This window comes from Ornithorhynchus anatinus, chromosome 19 (genome assembly GCF_004115215.2).
Source record: "Ornithorhynchus anatinus isolate Pmale09 chromosome 19, mOrnAna1.pri.v4, whole genome shotgun sequence".
Classification (NCBI taxonomy): domain Eukaryota; kingdom Metazoa; phylum Chordata; class Mammalia; order Monotremata; family Ornithorhynchidae; genus Ornithorhynchus; species Ornithorhynchus anatinus.
In genome coordinates this window covers 25,232,397-25,249,381 of record NC_041746.1, presented here as the reverse complement: position 1 = coordinate 25,249,381, position 16,985 = coordinate 25,232,397, and the positions used below count along the sequence as shown (strand labels likewise).

At 42.1% G+C, this 16,985-nt stretch overlaps 1 protein-coding gene across 1 annotated transcript in view; it reads left to right on the top strand.

Moving 5' to 3' along the window:
• The window catches only part of IBTK (inhibitor of Bruton tyrosine kinase), a 72,877-nt gene that overhangs the window by 21,025 nt on the left and 34,867 nt on the right, over positions 1-16,985 (top strand). Inside the window, exons 7-16 of the mRNA XM_029047721.2 lie at positions 462-579; positions 2,177-2,357; positions 2,998-3,121; positions 5,755-5,932; positions 6,529-6,703; positions 7,865-8,470; positions 9,959-10,045; positions 11,228-11,310; positions 11,408-11,445; positions 13,198-13,294. Of these exons, the coding sequence (XP_028903554.1) occupies positions 462-579; positions 2,177-2,357; positions 2,998-3,121; positions 5,755-5,932; positions 6,529-6,703; positions 7,865-8,470; positions 9,959-10,045; positions 11,228-11,310; positions 11,408-11,445; positions 13,198-13,294 (1,687 nt within the window). The remainder of the gene's footprint in view (positions 1-461; positions 580-2,176; positions 2,358-2,997; positions 3,122-5,754; positions 5,933-6,528; positions 6,704-7,864; positions 8,471-9,958; positions 10,046-11,227; positions 11,311-11,407; positions 11,446-13,197; positions 13,295-16,985) is intronic.

Here is a 16,985-nt window from a genome sequence, read left to right as displayed (position 1 = left end):
TCTAAGACAACCCTCGTGATAATTTCTCTGTGTTCGAATCGAGCGAATATCTGTGACCAACCCAGGAAAATTCAGATGATTAGTGAACACTGAGGAAATCGTCAAGTAGATTTGTAATTCAGACTCTCATTATGACTTTGCCTCTGTCTTTCATTTGCACGGCAACTGCCTTGGGTAGAGTTGCTTGATCTGGGTTAAATGGAGGTACTTTCATGGGCATATTTTCTTAACAAAGCTTGACTGAATTCCAATTTATAGTACGGCTACAGTGCCTGGTGTGCACTAGAAAAGAAATAGCAAGTCCGGGTTTATTCCAAGGGATCCAACTAAAATTGGTCATTGCAATACTTTTTCTCATTTGTTACAGATATTGTGAGCAAACAATTTCAGTAACTCATTAATTGAAAGCCTTTCTTCATTTCCAAAAAGTTAGATGAACATATGCTTCTCTTTCCCCACAGGTTCAGGCCAAAAATCTGAAAGGGAGATCAATAATTGGGGTGGCGGCAGGCAGGTTCCATACAGTACTCTGGACTAAAGAAGCTGTCTACACCATGGGACTAAATGGTGGGCAACTAGGTGAGAGACCTTTAAAAACTCCATCTGCAGTGTAAATACAACAAATCTATAAAATCTAAACTTCGTAAAAGATTTGTGTGCTGTGGAATAGGGAAGGACAGATACATTCTCCTTTGCTTCCATAAGGACATCTGTATAATTTCATCCAATGAAATGATTTTGGATTGTTGGTAATCTAATCTAAACTGCTCACCATCTTCCATAGAGTTGACGCTCTCTCTCTGAGTGGGGTGGGAGACGGACTCTTCCATCTGTTTTGCTGGTAGAATTAGATTGGGAGGGAACTGTCTGCTTCCATGGTAGTTGAGCCATACCAGACTGTCAGGTGGGTGTTGATTTCTTTTCTTGAGGTTCAGCCAGAGGTCCTAGGAGCGGTTCAAGTTCCTCTTGGCTGGAGAAAACCAGGCAGGAATTCCTGGATCTGTCATTGGCCCGAGATAGCATCTCCTTTTAGGAGAGTAAACGGTCGGTCCTTCTTCAAGAAATTTAAGAACTTCTTCAAGAAATTTAAGAATCTATTTTTTGGTCCCTAGAAGTCCCAATTTTAATTTTCGTTAGAGGAGATGGTAGAGAAGCTTGAGAAGCAACCTTGGGTATGTTTAGAGTGTCTTGACTTCCTTGACTCTTTAATCTGGTTTCATTTCTGGGAATAGACCAGAAACAGAGGAGTCTGCTAGATGTAGACTGTCACAGGTGACCTAGACTATAAGCTCTTGTTGTGCTGGTTTGGATCTCTGGCTTTGTTTTGCAGGCTCTCCATTTCTCCCTTGGAGAGTACCCCCAAAATGCTTTTGGATTATTGTATTTTCATTGAAGGATTTGTCTTTGGTGGTGGGGAGGGGTACCTCGGGGATTTATTCTGTCACCTTTCCAATGTCATAAGCTTGGAGGCTCTCTTTGAGGCTTTGGTGTAGCAGGTTTCATTAGTACAGTGATGGTATTTTGAGGGTTTGCATTTTATTTTCCTCCAAAACTTATAATACAGTTTCCTCCTTACCCAGTGATTGGCTGTAACAGGAATTTATCCTGTTAATGACCTGGGGAAGCTATGTGGAAAACATATCAGGTACACCATACCTAGATGAAGCTGAGGTTCACGGTCCTGCACCATTAGGTGGGGAGTGGTGGCTGCCGATTTCCAAATTCCACTCTATAGAGGGAATCACTCAGCGTTTACTGAGCAACCACTGTATGTACAATTGAAGTGAAAGGGAATCCCCGTCAAGCTGCGTACAGTGTACTGGGAGTAAAGGATCAAACGGAAGATCTAAGTTTGTATAAATCAGCGCTTGACCTGGCTTAGCAAGTCATGATACAAAGCTTCCTTTTCAGTCGATATTTGGGTTTTAATAGAATGCTTAATTTTATATATGGGAATGGCCTTATGATTTACAAGTGAGAAGAGATAATCCCCCTGGAAGATAGGTCCAAACACAGCCGATGAAATGTCTAGGATTTGGGAAACCTTGTACCACCCAATAGGATAGAATCTGTGGACATTGATTGGGTCCTGCTTCTGGCCCACAGGTGGCTTCCAGTCTAGAGGCAAATAAGTTAAAGAAGAATAATTCTACGTGTTGCTCAAACATTCTTACAGGCTACCTGCCAGATCCCAACGGCGAGAAGTGTGTGACGACCCCCCGCCAGGTCTCGGCCCTGCATCATAAGGACGTCACAGTGTCCTTGGTCGCCGCAAGTGATGCTGCTACTGTTTGCGTGACAGAAAGGGGAGATATTTACTTGCTGGCATTCTATCAGTGCAAGAAGATGGCTTCAAAGTACGTAGCTCCGGGTGAACAAAATATCATTTTTTAATTCCTGGAAAGAGCTTTGGCAATTAAGAAATGGAAGCATGCCCATCTGCACTGGTTAGGGTCATCTAGAAACGTAGGACTCCTTTTGGGGGTATCGTCATACCTGTGACCCCATTTTTTAGCTATCAAGAATCAGCTGGAGTCATTACCCCATGAGGGTTGTTTTCAGCTGCCCCTGACTGGTGAGTCTGGCCAGCAACTGATGGCTGCCTTAGTGGTGCTAAGACTTTCAGTTTAAGTTAAATTCCATTTCTCCACGTGGGTTAGGGGTGGATCTTTCGTTCTGGAGTGCAGGTACTATAGACAATGCGCCTTGGCTTGCTGTATTGGGCAGTCCACATTTTCATTCATTCAGTAGTATTTATTGAGTGCTTACTGTGTGCAGAGCACTGTACTAAGCGCCAAGCCTCTTGGGAGGGTGATCAGTTGCCAATCTGATTGGGGAGTTGGGCCTTTGAGGTCCACAGAGGAGAGGTTAATATAACTCAGAGTAAAGAGTGAGTTATTTTAATGTCGAAAGCATTAAAGCATCTGTTTACCTGTCAATTCTTTAAAAATTAGCACACACATTTGGGCAGAATATTAATCTCCTGTGTTTATTTAGACAGCTAAACCTAAAAAAGGTTCTTGTGTCCGGAGGCTATATGGAGTACAAAGTTGATCCTCAACATCTGAAAGAAAATGGGGGTCAAAAAATCTGCGTTCTTGCTCTGGATAAAGCTGGACGAGTAAGTTTTATATATTTACTGGAGTATATTAACTGGCTTTTCGTTGCACATCGAGTGGAATGATGGTTAGCTTGTGGGCTGGTTGAGGTTCCCTGTCCACTTTGTATTTTGTATTTAGTTTGCTCTAAATTTCTTCCTTGCTATTCAATAGTTGCAGGATGATGCTATTGGAAATGGAGTAGTCATGGAATCATTGGGCTAACCATGTAGTAGGGCTGAATTTCTCAGATAGTACTGCTCCCTACCTGTGGATTTTGGCTTAGAAAATGAAGAACCTGAAGCAGCTATTTTGGAAATGACTCCTAGAGTTGATGGTGCAGGATTCTAAGGTGGAAAAGACTTTCATTTTGATCAGGCAGTCCCCAGTTCCTCCCCCCGGCCTCTCTCAGGTGCTTTGGAAGCAATGGAAAACGATAGTTCTGTTTGTTCAGAGTTGAGCGAATGTGGATAAAAACAGCAACCACAAAACGACTTGAAACCAGTTCCATTAGCAACAGGAGGGATGTATTTTCCCTGTGATTTTGTTTCCTTTGTGTTCTATTGTAATACTATTAGTACCATTTAATACCATGTTTCAAATACCATATTTGAAATAAACAGCCTGTGGAATAGTGACTCATTTCTGAATTTCATGCTTTTTGTTGTAAAGCTAGAATCCAATTATATTTTTGCTCATATGCTAATATTTGCTAATAATTTAATATTAATTTGCTAATAATATGCTAATCACATTTTAGCATGGAACCAGTTTCCCAAAGATAAGAATAAGGATGGTATTTGTTAAGTGCTTACCATGTGCCAAGCACTGTTCTAAGGACTGGGGTAGATACAAGGTGTCTCATGTGGGGCTCACAGTCTTAATCCCCATTTGACAGAGGAGGTAACAGAGGCACAGAGAAGTTGTGTCTTGTCCAGAGTCACACAGCTGACAAGTGGCGGAGCCGGCATTAGAACCCAAGACCTCTGACTCCCAAGCCTGGGCTCTTTCCACGAAGCGACGCTGCTTCTAGACCGTGATCCCGTTGTTGGGTAGGGATTATCTCTGTTGCCGAATTGTACTTTCCAAGTGCTTAGTAAAATGCTCTGTGCACGGTAAGCACTCAATAAATACGATTGAATGTTAATCCTCAAGGGAAGCAGCGTGGCTCAGTGGAAAGAGCCTGGGCTTCAGAGTCAGAGGTCATGGGTTCGACTCCCGGCTCTGCCCTTTGTCAGCTGTGTGACTGTGGGCAAGTCACTTCTCTGTGCCTCAGTTCCCTCATCTATAAAATGGGGATTAACTGTGAGCCTCATGTGGGACGACCTGATTTCCCTGTATCTCCCCCAGCGCTTAGAACAGTGCTCTGCACATAGTAAGCGCTTAACAAATACCAACATTATTATTAAAGCTTATTTCTTGTTCTTGTCCAGCAGCACCATCTAGTGGTATGTTACAAACACATAATCACTCCTCTTAAATTATGGTATTTGTTAAGCGCTTAGTGTGTACCAGGTACTGTACTAAGCGCTGGGGTGGATACAAGGCAATCGGGTTGGACACAGTCCCATGTGGGACCTCCCAGTCTCGATCCCCATTTTACAGATGAGGTAACTGGGGCCCAGAGAAGTGAAGTGACTTGCCCAAGGTCACACAGCAGACAAGTGGCAGAGCCGGGATACCTTTCAGGGCCGGACTTGGCAAGTTGTTTCCTCAGAAGAGCCAGACGAAATGAAAACCCTCATAATTTGGTGCACGATTTATTGGCCGTTCAGTCAATCAGTTGTATTTTTTAGGTGCTTTCCGTGTGCAGAGCACTGTGCTCAGCACTTAGGAGAGTACAATATAAAAATAAACAGACACATTCCCTGCCCTCAATGAGCTTACAGTCTGATTACAGTCATTACATCACACTGCATAGGGCAGCAGCTGCTTCTCCTGAGGGAGTCACAAGGTGGTGTCAGTAAGAAGCAGTGGAGACGATCGCCTTCTGATCTTTAGCTTCTGCTGTAAACTCTCTTTACCTCTTTCATTTTCTCGGAGCCCAAACAGACGGCAGTCACGTACAATGCTGGATATAGTGGGAAGATCACCTCATGGTTCCTATTTCCAAGCGTATCTTTTTGTCAGTGTACGATTGCTTTTAACTTAACCCGAGAGTAAGGTTGGAGAATTTAGGCATTTAATATTACTATATCAATATATCATGTCTGCTGATGATGATAATAATTGGGATACTCATTACACAAAAAAGAAAGCCTTCACATTAATATCTGTCCCCCCCCCCCTTTAGATTCTAACTTGATTATGAGCAGGGAGCGTGACTGCTAATTCTGTTGCACTGGAACTCTCCCAAGCACTTGCTACAGTACTCTGCGCTTAGTCATGTGCTTAAGAAATAGCATTGTTTGATTGATATTGAGTGCATTTTGTTCTGGGGATCCATCCGATAAAGGTATTCAGAGTAACAAGTTCCTTTGGTATCTTGGAATACCTTTCACGCTGTCAAAATGAACTTTCCCAGGGAGGAATTCCTGAATAGTACCAAGAAGGGGTTGCAGAGGTGTTGCTTTCATTCCTATACATTGATTTTATTTAAATTATTATTCAATGCATTTTTCTTTATTTTCCCGCCCCCTTTTTGCTTTTATTGTAGGTGTTTTGCTGGAGATCGCCCAGCAGCTATATAAAGCAGTGTCGATGGGCTTACGGTCGCCAAGTCTTCATGTCTGATGTTGCTTTGAATAAGAATGAAATGCTGTTTGTTACACAGGATGGGGAAGGATTTACAGGGAAGTGGCTGGATGAAGGAAAAAAGAATGCAGAAAAGAAAGGTCAGTTCATGTGAGGGAAAAGTGATTTATGCTTACATACTTACACTTCGTGGGTTCTTCATTTTGCAGTTGTTGATAGTTTTCCCTCGTTATTCCACTTTACTAAATCCATTGTTTTTCCAAGGCTTTTTTTGTGAATCAAGGGAATTTTGCTTTTTTAAATGATTTGCTCGCTCTTTTTAATGCATCTGAAAGGGAGGATTGAAGAGAGAGCAGAATATTATTGTCATTTGGGTTCTTGGGCTATGGTCTGAAGCCGCAGCACAGGGGGAGAGCTTTCTTAAGGATACTTTTTGAATTCCACTAGATTATTTTGTAATTCTTTGCATTTCATTTTGGAAAAGTTATCGCTTGTTAATAGCTGGATAAATTAAATTTACATACATACAAAATAATTACTGTATTAAATATGGGTTTATGAAGCTATGTAGAATATAGAGGAGGCATAGTTCTTAGATGTTCATGTTTTGAAGAAATTTCTGTTTGATTAAGGTGCTTTTCCATATTTAGAAAATCCTGCTTATTCCTACATTGTTTTGTTTTACTTTTTTAAAGAAAATAGTTGATATTAAAGTTTTCTTATCCTTTTTACACAGAGATTATCACAAATCTCCATAATTCATCCTCTGAGGTTTCTTGGGCCCACGACACAAGTAGTGTTTATGAAAGAATTCGCCTCGAGAAGCTTACTTTTGTCCACAGAGCTGTTAGTGTCACCACAGATCCGAGCGGGTGCAACTTTGCAGTTCTGCAGTCGGATCCCAAGACCAGGTACGTTTAAACGGTTTCAATTTCATTTGCCTCTCATTATGCGGACAGAAAAGCCTCGTCCTCTTCTGAATTCTGAGCCCTCATGCCCTCAAGTTGAACTGAAGAACTTCCTTTAGAGAAGACCCATGGACCTGTTAAGCAGGTGGAGAGGAGTGGCTGAACCTGAGGGGAATTTTCTGTTGACTTGAGTAGAGAAGCTCAGGAGCACTCTTTTTTCTTCAAATGGTCACTGTTTGTTGCACCCAATGATGCTGCTCATTTTGAATTTGAGCAAATGGGACCGATTTTAAATGAATTAGTTTAATTTGATCGTCTTCAAAATCGCCTCCGTTCCCAAATGTACTCTAACCCCAAGCAACACATTCATCGGATGGTATTCGAATCAGTCGATCAATCTAACGTATTTATTGAGTGCTTACTGTGTGCTTGGGAGAGTACAAGGCAGTGGAATTTGTAGACACGATGCCTGCCCTCAAGGAGTGTGCAATCTAGTTGGGGAGGCGTACTTTAACATAAATGACAGAGAAGGGAAATGGCAGAATATAAAGATGTGTACATGAATGTTTTGGGGCTGGGGTGGTGTCAGTTTCAAAGTGCTTTAGGAGTACAGTCCCAAGTGAGCAGATGAATGAAAGTTTTTTCCCATCAGACCATTCAAAGAAGATGTTTTGCAGGAGGCATGGGAAACTACAGAGGTAGGAACTAGAGTTAGTGCCTTCGAGAGAGAAGGGGCTCCTTTCTGGGTTCACCTTGCCCACTCTTTGTCTTTTTAAAAGTCTCTCACGACGCCTTAAAATCATTTTCTCATTCCTGATTTTCCCATGAAGTAGGTAAATCGTTCCTATGGATCTACATATTTTAAGAACGAGCCCACTGTTAGGGCAGACAGCTTTCAAAGAGGAAATCTGTTATTCTAGTTAAAGGAAAAAAAACAGATGGTTTTGAAGGGAAACGACTGTACATAAAATGAATACGTGGCCACGTTTTTGACTATAGATCGCTGTTCTAAGAAAAGATAAATTGGCATTCTTTGACTGTACTACAGTGACAGTACAGGGCAACTGTCAAAATAACTAACTTTTTCTCACGTTGAAAAATGAATTTATTTTTGGCTTTACACCGCCCGAATGGAAAAATAATCGCTTTTTGTCTCATTTTTAGCCTTTATGAAATTCCAAGCGTGTCCTCCTCATCTCTTGCCGAAGACCTTGGCAAACTGTTGGGGGAAACAGATGAGATGGACACGATCCACGACGTCACGTTTCAAGTTGGCAATAGGACCTTCCCTGTGCACAAATACATTTTGTCCTTGAGATCTGACTTCTTTAGGAAGTTGTTTACATCCAATGGCACTTCTCTAGATGCTCCTGATGTTTACCCCAGCGATAAAGATCCTGAGGGACGTAAGCTTTTTGTGATCGAGAAGGTTCACCCCGACCTGTTTGCACAGCTTCTGCAATTCATATATACCGACACGTGTGACTTTTTGACTCACGGGTACAAACCGAGGATGCAGAGTAAGAAACCCCCCGAAGACTGCGAGGAAGCCCTGATTTCCAACTTGAACGCAATGAGTTTTCCAGAAGAGCTTAGTCAGAAAGGAACTTTCAAGGTTTATAGGAGCAATAGGATCCAGTCAGTCGGCGAGAGACAAACAAACAAACCCAAGTCGTCCAAAAAGGGCAAAAACGTGGGTGAAGAAGTCAGCCCGGTCCAGATGCTGCAGATGGTGGCCAAGAAATTTGGCTTCAGTAACTTGAATGGCAGGTATGCCCCTGCTCGTTTCCTTTGCCTCCAGACTCCCCTCTCCCACAGTCAGTGTCCTTTTATTCCACATATACCGTGGGCCCTAATTTGCTTTCCCTCTTCTGACGGTTCCGATAATGTTCAAAGGGGGTGGATAGTTTTCATCTACTAGTGGGTTGAGCCTTGAGATTTTATTCCCTGTCCATCCTTCCCCGCTTTCCTCTTGGCGTAAGCATTTGTTAGCATTCCGTAATAACCTTCGGCCTTGGGAAGAACCCACGGGGAAACTGAATATGGGTGCACCCCCAAGCCAGTCTTCTCCTGACTCTCTTTCTCCTGACTCTCCTGAAGTCACATGGTTCTGGACACGAGGAGTTCTCCCATTGGTCTTTAATTTAAGGGTTCCGGCCAGCCCCGAGTTGCTACTTTGTCCTGTTTGAGCTGTGCTGTTGATGGTTCCCTTTAATTTTAAGGTTGACCTACTCTTGTCCCGATCCCCGCTCTCTTTAGCAGCATCCTCACTGTCTCCCTGCTTCCAATTAGACTGTTTTGGTTTGCAACTGATGGAGTCTCCCATCGAGAAGTCTGGACCAGCCTCGGCTCTGATTATCTTTATAAATGGCCAGGGCCAACACCCAGCCTTGGGTATATGCTAATATTCGGAATTTATTTCTGATTTATGAGATTTTTCTGATGCCGTGGCTTTAATTTGGTAGTTGAGGCACTTTGAATGGCATACATCTATTATTTTCTTTATAAACAACATTTATTTTTCCATTTGTTAAGCGCTTACTATGTGCAAAGCACTGTTCTAAGCACTGGGGAGGATACAGGGTGATCAGGTTGTCCCAGGTGGGGCTCACAGCCTTAATCCCCATTTTCCAGATGAGGTAACTGAGGCACAAAGAATAATAATGTTGGTATTTGTAAGCTCTTACTATGTGCCAAGCACTGTTATAAGCATTGGGGTAGATATAGGGCCATCAGATTGTCCCATATGAGGCTCACAGACTTAATCCCCATTTTACAGATGAGGTAACTGAGACACCGAGAAGTTAAGTGATTTGCCTAAAGTGGGGGAAAACATACAACTCACGTATTTCCTTCTCTGGCACCTCAGAAGTTGTACCGTAGGACCCTAGTCAACCCCAGATTAAAACTAATCAATCAATCAATCATATTTATTAAGCACTTACTGTGCGCAGAGTACCATATTAAGCACTTGGAAGGGTACAGTTCAACAGAGTTGACAGACACATTCCCTGCCCATAAGGAGTTTACGGTCTAGAGGAGCTTACTGTAGTCTTTACATTCCAACCTGTGACTTACCCCTGTGTCTTCCCTTCTCAATAGGCTTTTCTGGAGAATAAAATCACGATCTAAAAGTTCAGTGTATTTCTCGTACCTCTAAAATACTGTTCAGTACCCTTTGCTTATTGGAGTGATTTTTTTTTCATTTCTTTTGAGAAAATGAGTGATTGCATCAGATGAAAAATTATTTTTTCGCAGACTGGATGGAGTGAAGTTTGAAAATGAAAAAATCAACGTTATCTCACGGAAAACGGGGAACAAACTAAAGCTGAATCCAAAAAAATGGTAAGTTTGAAAATACTTATATTATGGTAAAGACTCATAGACCTTGAATGACCTTCTGTTCCAACATTTTGGCTCTGGGCGGTGAATGACAAAACTGTTTAGGACTCAACAGTGTCAGTCTTTTCGTAAAGATGAAGAAAACCAGACAGCAAGGAAATTTTTCCTTTTGATCAATCCAAATCTCTCTTGCTTTTATTTAAACTCTTTCTTCTTATTTGGTTCCTAAGGGACCTGGAGAACAGTGTCAGTGCCCTGTAGGAAAAATTCATCACGTACTTGAAGACAGTTATTTTAACAGGTCACTGTGGTGGTCCTGCAGAATAGCTCCTCATATAGAAAAAAGGGGAAAGGCCCAGAAGTTTCCAGAACAGGGAAATTGCTCTTCAGACCCCCTCCCAAGGGGGAAAGCTCTTTAGCTTTGGGTCGTCACTCATTCACTGGCTGACATCAGATGGAGCACAGTCAATTACAGGGGAGAGATAGGGCAAGGAAGAAGGGAATAGGCAAGTGGGGAGCAACCTGAAAAGCCACACAGTCTGGCTTGTCTCCCAGTTATCAAGGACGTGGGAAGCTAGACATCTCCTGGAAATGGTTGGGGGGAACTGAGATTGTCAGGAAGACTGTGGATTGGGAGGACTGTGGACACAGTCCGGGGCCAGTGGCAGCAAACCTGGGGCTCAATTGATCAATCAGTGGTATACTTACTATAAGCAGAACGCCTGGGAGAGAGTATATTACAGTAGATTAGGTAGACATGGTCTTAGCCCTCAAGAAGCTTAGCATCTAGTTGAGGAGACAGACATCAAAATAAATGACAGATGAGGAGACTGCAGACTATAAGGTTATGTAATTAAGGACTGTGTGGCCAGGGGTGGGGAGAGTAGTGAAATGTTTAATGTTTAAGTCCATAGTTGAGGCAGAAAGGAGGATGAATAGGGTGCGTAAGTGAGGGGATTAGTCAGGGAAGTCTGGTCTCCTCTTGGGGGTGGGCAAGGTCCTGTGGAGCAGAAGGCAAAGCCTGTCACTGTGATTTGGTTTATTTTGGAAATATGGCAGCTTTAGAGTTTCTGCCTGCAGTGTGTTTGATTTGGTTCTCCCATTTTCTAGTCTTATGATATTTCTTATCATTTTCTCAATAAGGAAAAATTACCACTTATTTTGGATTCACCCTTTGTCTTGCAGCACCTATTTCTGTGATGTGACCATGAAATCATTGGATGGAAAGGAATTCCATTGTCACAAATGTGTACTTTGTGCCAGACTTGGTATGTAGACGATTAAAAGTTTGGGATATTTATGAACTGGATCTGTTTTAGCTGACACTTTTCAACTGAGGACCTTTCCTTTTTTTTTTCTTTCTAGAATATTTTCACAGTATGTTGAATAGTTCATGGATTGAGGTAAGTTTGCAGTGATAAACTAAACGTGTGCATTTGGTATTAATTTCAGGAGATGGCTTTATATACTTTTAGAGAATACTTTGAACTTTTTAAAACTACTAAAAACCTGATGCCAATATGCTTTTTTATGAGTCTTGACTTTAGAGAGACATTTAAAAGCCTCAATATCAAAAAATATGGCTAATATATGTATTGGGATCAATGTATTCTGTTTGCTTCATATAAAATGTTTAGCTTGGTGTGAAGCATTAATAATTGGGAAGTGATTTTTGTCAATTTTATGGAAATTATCTGTGGAATTATAAGTGTATGGCTAGAATTTATAGGTGCCTTATTGCGTGTGTGTTTATAGAGGGGGTATGGATCTTCTTCCCTGTCAAAGAATAAAGCATTATACAAATGTCATATCGATCAGGATTGTTTTCCTGCTGTTCAACATCATCTCAAGGCAATGAGAAAATGTTGAGCATAAATTTTTTTTTATAGCTGTTACATTTCTTAGCCCTCAGCCTTAGGTTGTTAGAGCATGAAAATCAATAAAATGCGCCAAGCTTATTTTGGCTAAAAGGTGGCCTGCTGTTTAAATCCTAGCAAAACGGACATTATTTATTGTGCTCCTGCTGCATGCAATGTATCGGACCAGGCGCTTGGGAAGCATGTGGAAAGAAGTAAAATATGTGGTGCCAGCCCTCAAGGAGTTTACCGTATCATGGGGGAGTCGGTAGATGTAAACAGACAAATTAACCATGTTAAGAGGAAGAGAATAGCTCTAAATAATAGTCCCGGTAAATACTTTCATCAATCACAAATAAACGGATTCATGAGTGCTGAGGACTCTGGGGGGGTGGCATATGGAAAGAGGGGGATTAAAAGAGTCATTTTCACCTACTTGGAGACGCTAGACTATTTTTGTGCATTTGGGATTGAGATTTGTAAAACAAAGCATTTTTAAAACAAAAAAATTATAATGAGAAGCTTTCCATGCTGCTTTCAAAGCTTGATGATTTGCAGTTTGACCCAAGAAGGCAATCGCTTATATGTGTGCCTAGTAGTGGTGGAATTTAGTAAACACTTCCTGTGGGCCAAAGTTTCGTGTTAAACTGTGGGTTAGATACAGCTTAGTCAAATCAGACACAATCCCCAACCCACATGGGGATCCCAGTCTAAGAGACAGGGAGAGTGGACATCTTACTTTACAGAGGAAGAAACTGAAGACCAGAGACCAAGTGACTTTCCTCAGGTCACACAGCAGGCTAGTAGCAGAGTTGGAACTAGATCCCAGGTCCCAGCCCCCCCCCCCCCCTTTTTAGAACATGGTGGAGAATTTGTTTTTTTCTAACACTTGAAATTTTTCTTTCCTCTATCAGAAGCTGGGTTTGTGACATTAAAAATAACGGCTTATTACCAGAATTTTATTTGTGCTGAATATTACTCTTGAACTGTACAAATTGACAATAAATGTTACTGCCAAGTTAGGATGTGTGCAGGTAGTTTATGAGAAGACCAAGCCAGGAAACTTGGATTTGTGGTATCCTATTATTGATGCCATTTTTGTGAGTTGTTCAGTGCCTTGAAGTGATTCAGAGATTGATAATTTTTCATTCTTATTTGGGTGTCATTTGGGATATTGAAAATAATTTCTGTGCGCTACTGAAATGTTTTCAGTGGTAGTCTCTGGTCAGGTGAGTTTTAATGTTGACCAAGTGTTCTTTTTCATTTTGGAAAACTTACTTTATAAACCCTCTTGTTTAGTCTTCCAGTTGTTCCGCTTTGGAAATGCCAATTCACTCTGACATACTGCAAGTCCTTTTGGATTACCTTTATACAGATGAAGCTCTTGTGATAAAAGGTATTGACCGAAGACTCCAAACTAAGGAGAGGTGGCTATAGTTTGCCTTCGGCCCCATGCTCTAAAGTCACATTGCTCGGAAGAGTGTTTAAGTGTTCCTCTCCCACCAGGCTATCTGGATCCCTATTCTAAATAGTTGAATTCTTAAGAGAAAGTTTATACCCATTTAGTTAAATTTACTGACTTTGTGTTTTACCACATCAGCTAACCTCATATATCTGGAGTCCTTTGTCTGCTTCTGGTTCAAAGCTACACGTGTTCAGAATAAGAATTTCTTTCCTAAAATGATTTGGAGTTATGGGTGGGAGACAGAACATTTGCTCCCCTTATCTGCCTTTCTTTCCTCCCCCTCCCCTGCCCCAACAAGCCCGAACCAGAAGAGTAGGTTCTTTTCCATCTCACCAGAAGTCACTTGGCCCCACCCCTTTGTCCTGACGTTAGGCCCAGATCGGGGTGCTGCTAGCTCAACATCTCTGGCTATCTCGACATCTCTGTGGCTAGCTCTACATCTCTGTGGTTGCTGCCTCTAAACCTTCCAAGAGCTCAGAGAGCCTCTGAGTTACAGGTGAACTTCATCTGCTCAAGACCAAGTATTTAGTCAGTGGGGACCACCTGATTCTTCATGTGGCTGGAGATAGAAATGCCAGCACATGATCTTTGTTTCAGTTAGCTGTCTTAACTGTAAGCTCCAGGTGGACAGAGAATTTGTCTCCCAGCTCTGCTGTTCTGTACTCCCCCAAGCACTTAGTGCAGCATTCTGCACACAGTAAGTGCTCAGTAAATACCATTTATTGATCGATCAACACTCTCTCTTTTGGAAATTAGTAATTTGGGCTCAGTCACGTCGGTCCATAATTACAAACATGAATGTCACACAAGTGTGCAGCAGGGGAGGTGCAGAGGCTCTTCATGGTGAAATTCAGTTCACTCCCCGAGGTCCTTCAGTTTCACCCTGTGGCTTTGTGGGGTCTGTTTCAGAAGTGATTTCTTATACACGGAGTCCTGGGGCTGTATGTGTGTGTGTTCACATACCCACATACACGGGGAGAGGAATCGGAGAGAGGAAGTAGAGATGAGGAAAGAGCATAGGGTCCTTCCCCGACTAAGCCCTCATCTCCTCTTGTCCCAGTCCTTTGTGTGTCGCCCTTGCACTTGGATTTGCACCCTTAATTCACCCTTCCCTTGGTCCCACGGTACTCATAATAATAATAATAATAATAATGTTGGTATTTGTTAAGCGCTTACTATGTGCCGAGCACTGTTCTAAGCGCTGGGGTAGACATAGGGGAATCAGGTTGTCCCACGTGGGGCTCACAGTCTTAATCCCCATTTTACAGATGAGGGAACTGAGGCACAGAGAAGTTAAGTGACTTGCCCACAGTCACACAGCCGACAAGTGGCAGAGCTGGGATTCGAACTTATGAGCCCTGACTCCAAAGCCCATGCTCTTTCCACTGAGCCACGCTGCTTCTCTCATATGTACTCATGTACATATGTACTCATGTACTCATGTACTCATGTACATATGTACTCATGTACATATCTGTAATATATATTAATATCTGTATCCCTCTCTAGACTGCAAGCTCATTGTAGGCAGGGGACGTCTTTACCAACTCTGTTGTATTCTCCCAAGTGCTTAGTATAGTGCTCTGCATATAATAAGTGCTTAATAAAAACCATTGTTTGATTTATTATTCCCATTTGGGACTTACTCCCCTGCTTAAGGCATAGGAGTTACCCCAGCTTTGGCTTGCAATGTGAGACAGAATCATCTTTCCGCTAAAACATGATTGTTACCTATTCAATTGACTTCCCTTCACTTGGATTTTAGCACCATGTATAAAACTCGAGATTAAGCTATATCACAGGCAAGGGAATGTCACCTGAAATATTAGGGCTCTCATGAGGCATGAAAGCCACTGACAGCCTCTCTCTAAACATGTGTCATTGGTCTGAGAGCTGTCTGGGTCAGGCACCCAACCAGCACACTTGCTCTGGAGCAAAGCCGTCAGCTGCTTCCTCTCATTCAGAGTCAGTAATCGTCGAGTTCCCTCAGAATTGGGTGGGCCGATCTGCTGCCTCACCCAGATTGCTCCCCAAATGTTAGCACGGCACCCTGACTTCAGAGCGAAACATCCCGACTCTCGGGTTTTTAGTCATTCAGTACATTCAATCGTATTTATTGAGCACTTGATTGGTATTAAACACTTACCCCTTTCCAGCTCCAAAGGGATAGGGGATAAGGGATAGGAAAAAAATGGAGAGCTTATAGTGTAGATAACTTTTCAGCTCAGAGACAGCTGAAGGCAGCTATGTGGGAAACCCTGGGACCACACCCTGTTCCTCCCACCCCTGGGGTCAGAAATGGGAGCCCAATATCCCTTTCTGCACTAATGGTTTGACACCTGGTCACTTCTGGAGCTAAATTCTTTCAGACCACAATTAAACTGGGATTGAGCAGGAGGGAACTGGCCCTTGAAATTTACCGTGGTAGTGAGAGTTCTCTGTTGGTAATTTAGCAAGGAAGTTACTTCCAAGGAAGGAAATTACCGCTTCTGCTTTGGGATCACATTGACTACGAATGGTGACTTAGGCCTTTTCTGCCTGGCAGTGATTGTTTTTGATGTGACTCAATGCCATACTTCCCCTCAGGCCCTCTGTGACTATTTCAGGCCTGTGAGCTGCCATGGTTTAGCCCTAGCCAAGTCCCTGTCTACTAACTACACTTTGCCCCTTACCTCTTCTTGCTTCAGAGTGTAGTGAGCTTCCCAAATCGTCTTTATTTTTTTAATATTATACTTACCTACCTGATCTCCAAAAGCAGGAAGGAAATCTGAACTATTGGCTTGCTTATTTTATTCTTGTTTTATGGACTTGTAAATAAAAAAAGATAACCTATTCATGTCGATTTTAATTCTCAGATTTTAGTAGCTTAGTTGAAACTGCATCTTCATAAAGCTGTCAGAGGATTCGATTGCTTTATTAGGTAGCTTTCTTTGCGAAGACAGCTCCAAAGTGCGGGTCACAGGGAAAAACCACTACTTGTGGAAGAACTCGTTACTTAATTTTGGCTTTTTCTTCTAAATGTACAAACGATGGAAACAAAACAGAAAATTTAATTAATGAAAACGTAGGCTATAGTTAACCTAGGTGAAGCATATTTATAGATTCCAATAAGATCTTTGGAAAAAAATATGATTATAACAAGGGCACTCTCAAGTACTGGCTCATGAAAAATGGGAAGAAGGGTAGTAGCATGGCCTTATAAAGAAAGCACAGGCCTGGGTGTCAGAAGGACCTGGGTTCTCATCCTAATACCCTCACTTGTCTTCTGTGTGATCTTGGGCAAATCGCTTCACTTCTCTATGCCTCAGTTACCTCATCTGTACAATGGGGATTAATACTTTGAGCCCCATTTAGGCTGTGGACTGTGTCCAACTTGATTAGCTTGTATCATGCACACTTAGCATAGTGCCTGGCACATAATACGTGCTTAACAAATACCATTAAGCCACTGCCCCCCCTCCCCAAAAAATGATATAATGTAAGCATTTAACAAATGCCCTTTTTTTATTTAAAAAAAGCCCCACATATTAAATGAGATCTGGTTTCAAATGAGTCCACTGGTTTTATTGAACCCAGGGCTCTTTGGAAATAATTGTTTCAAGAGCTTTTGAGTGTCTTTTTT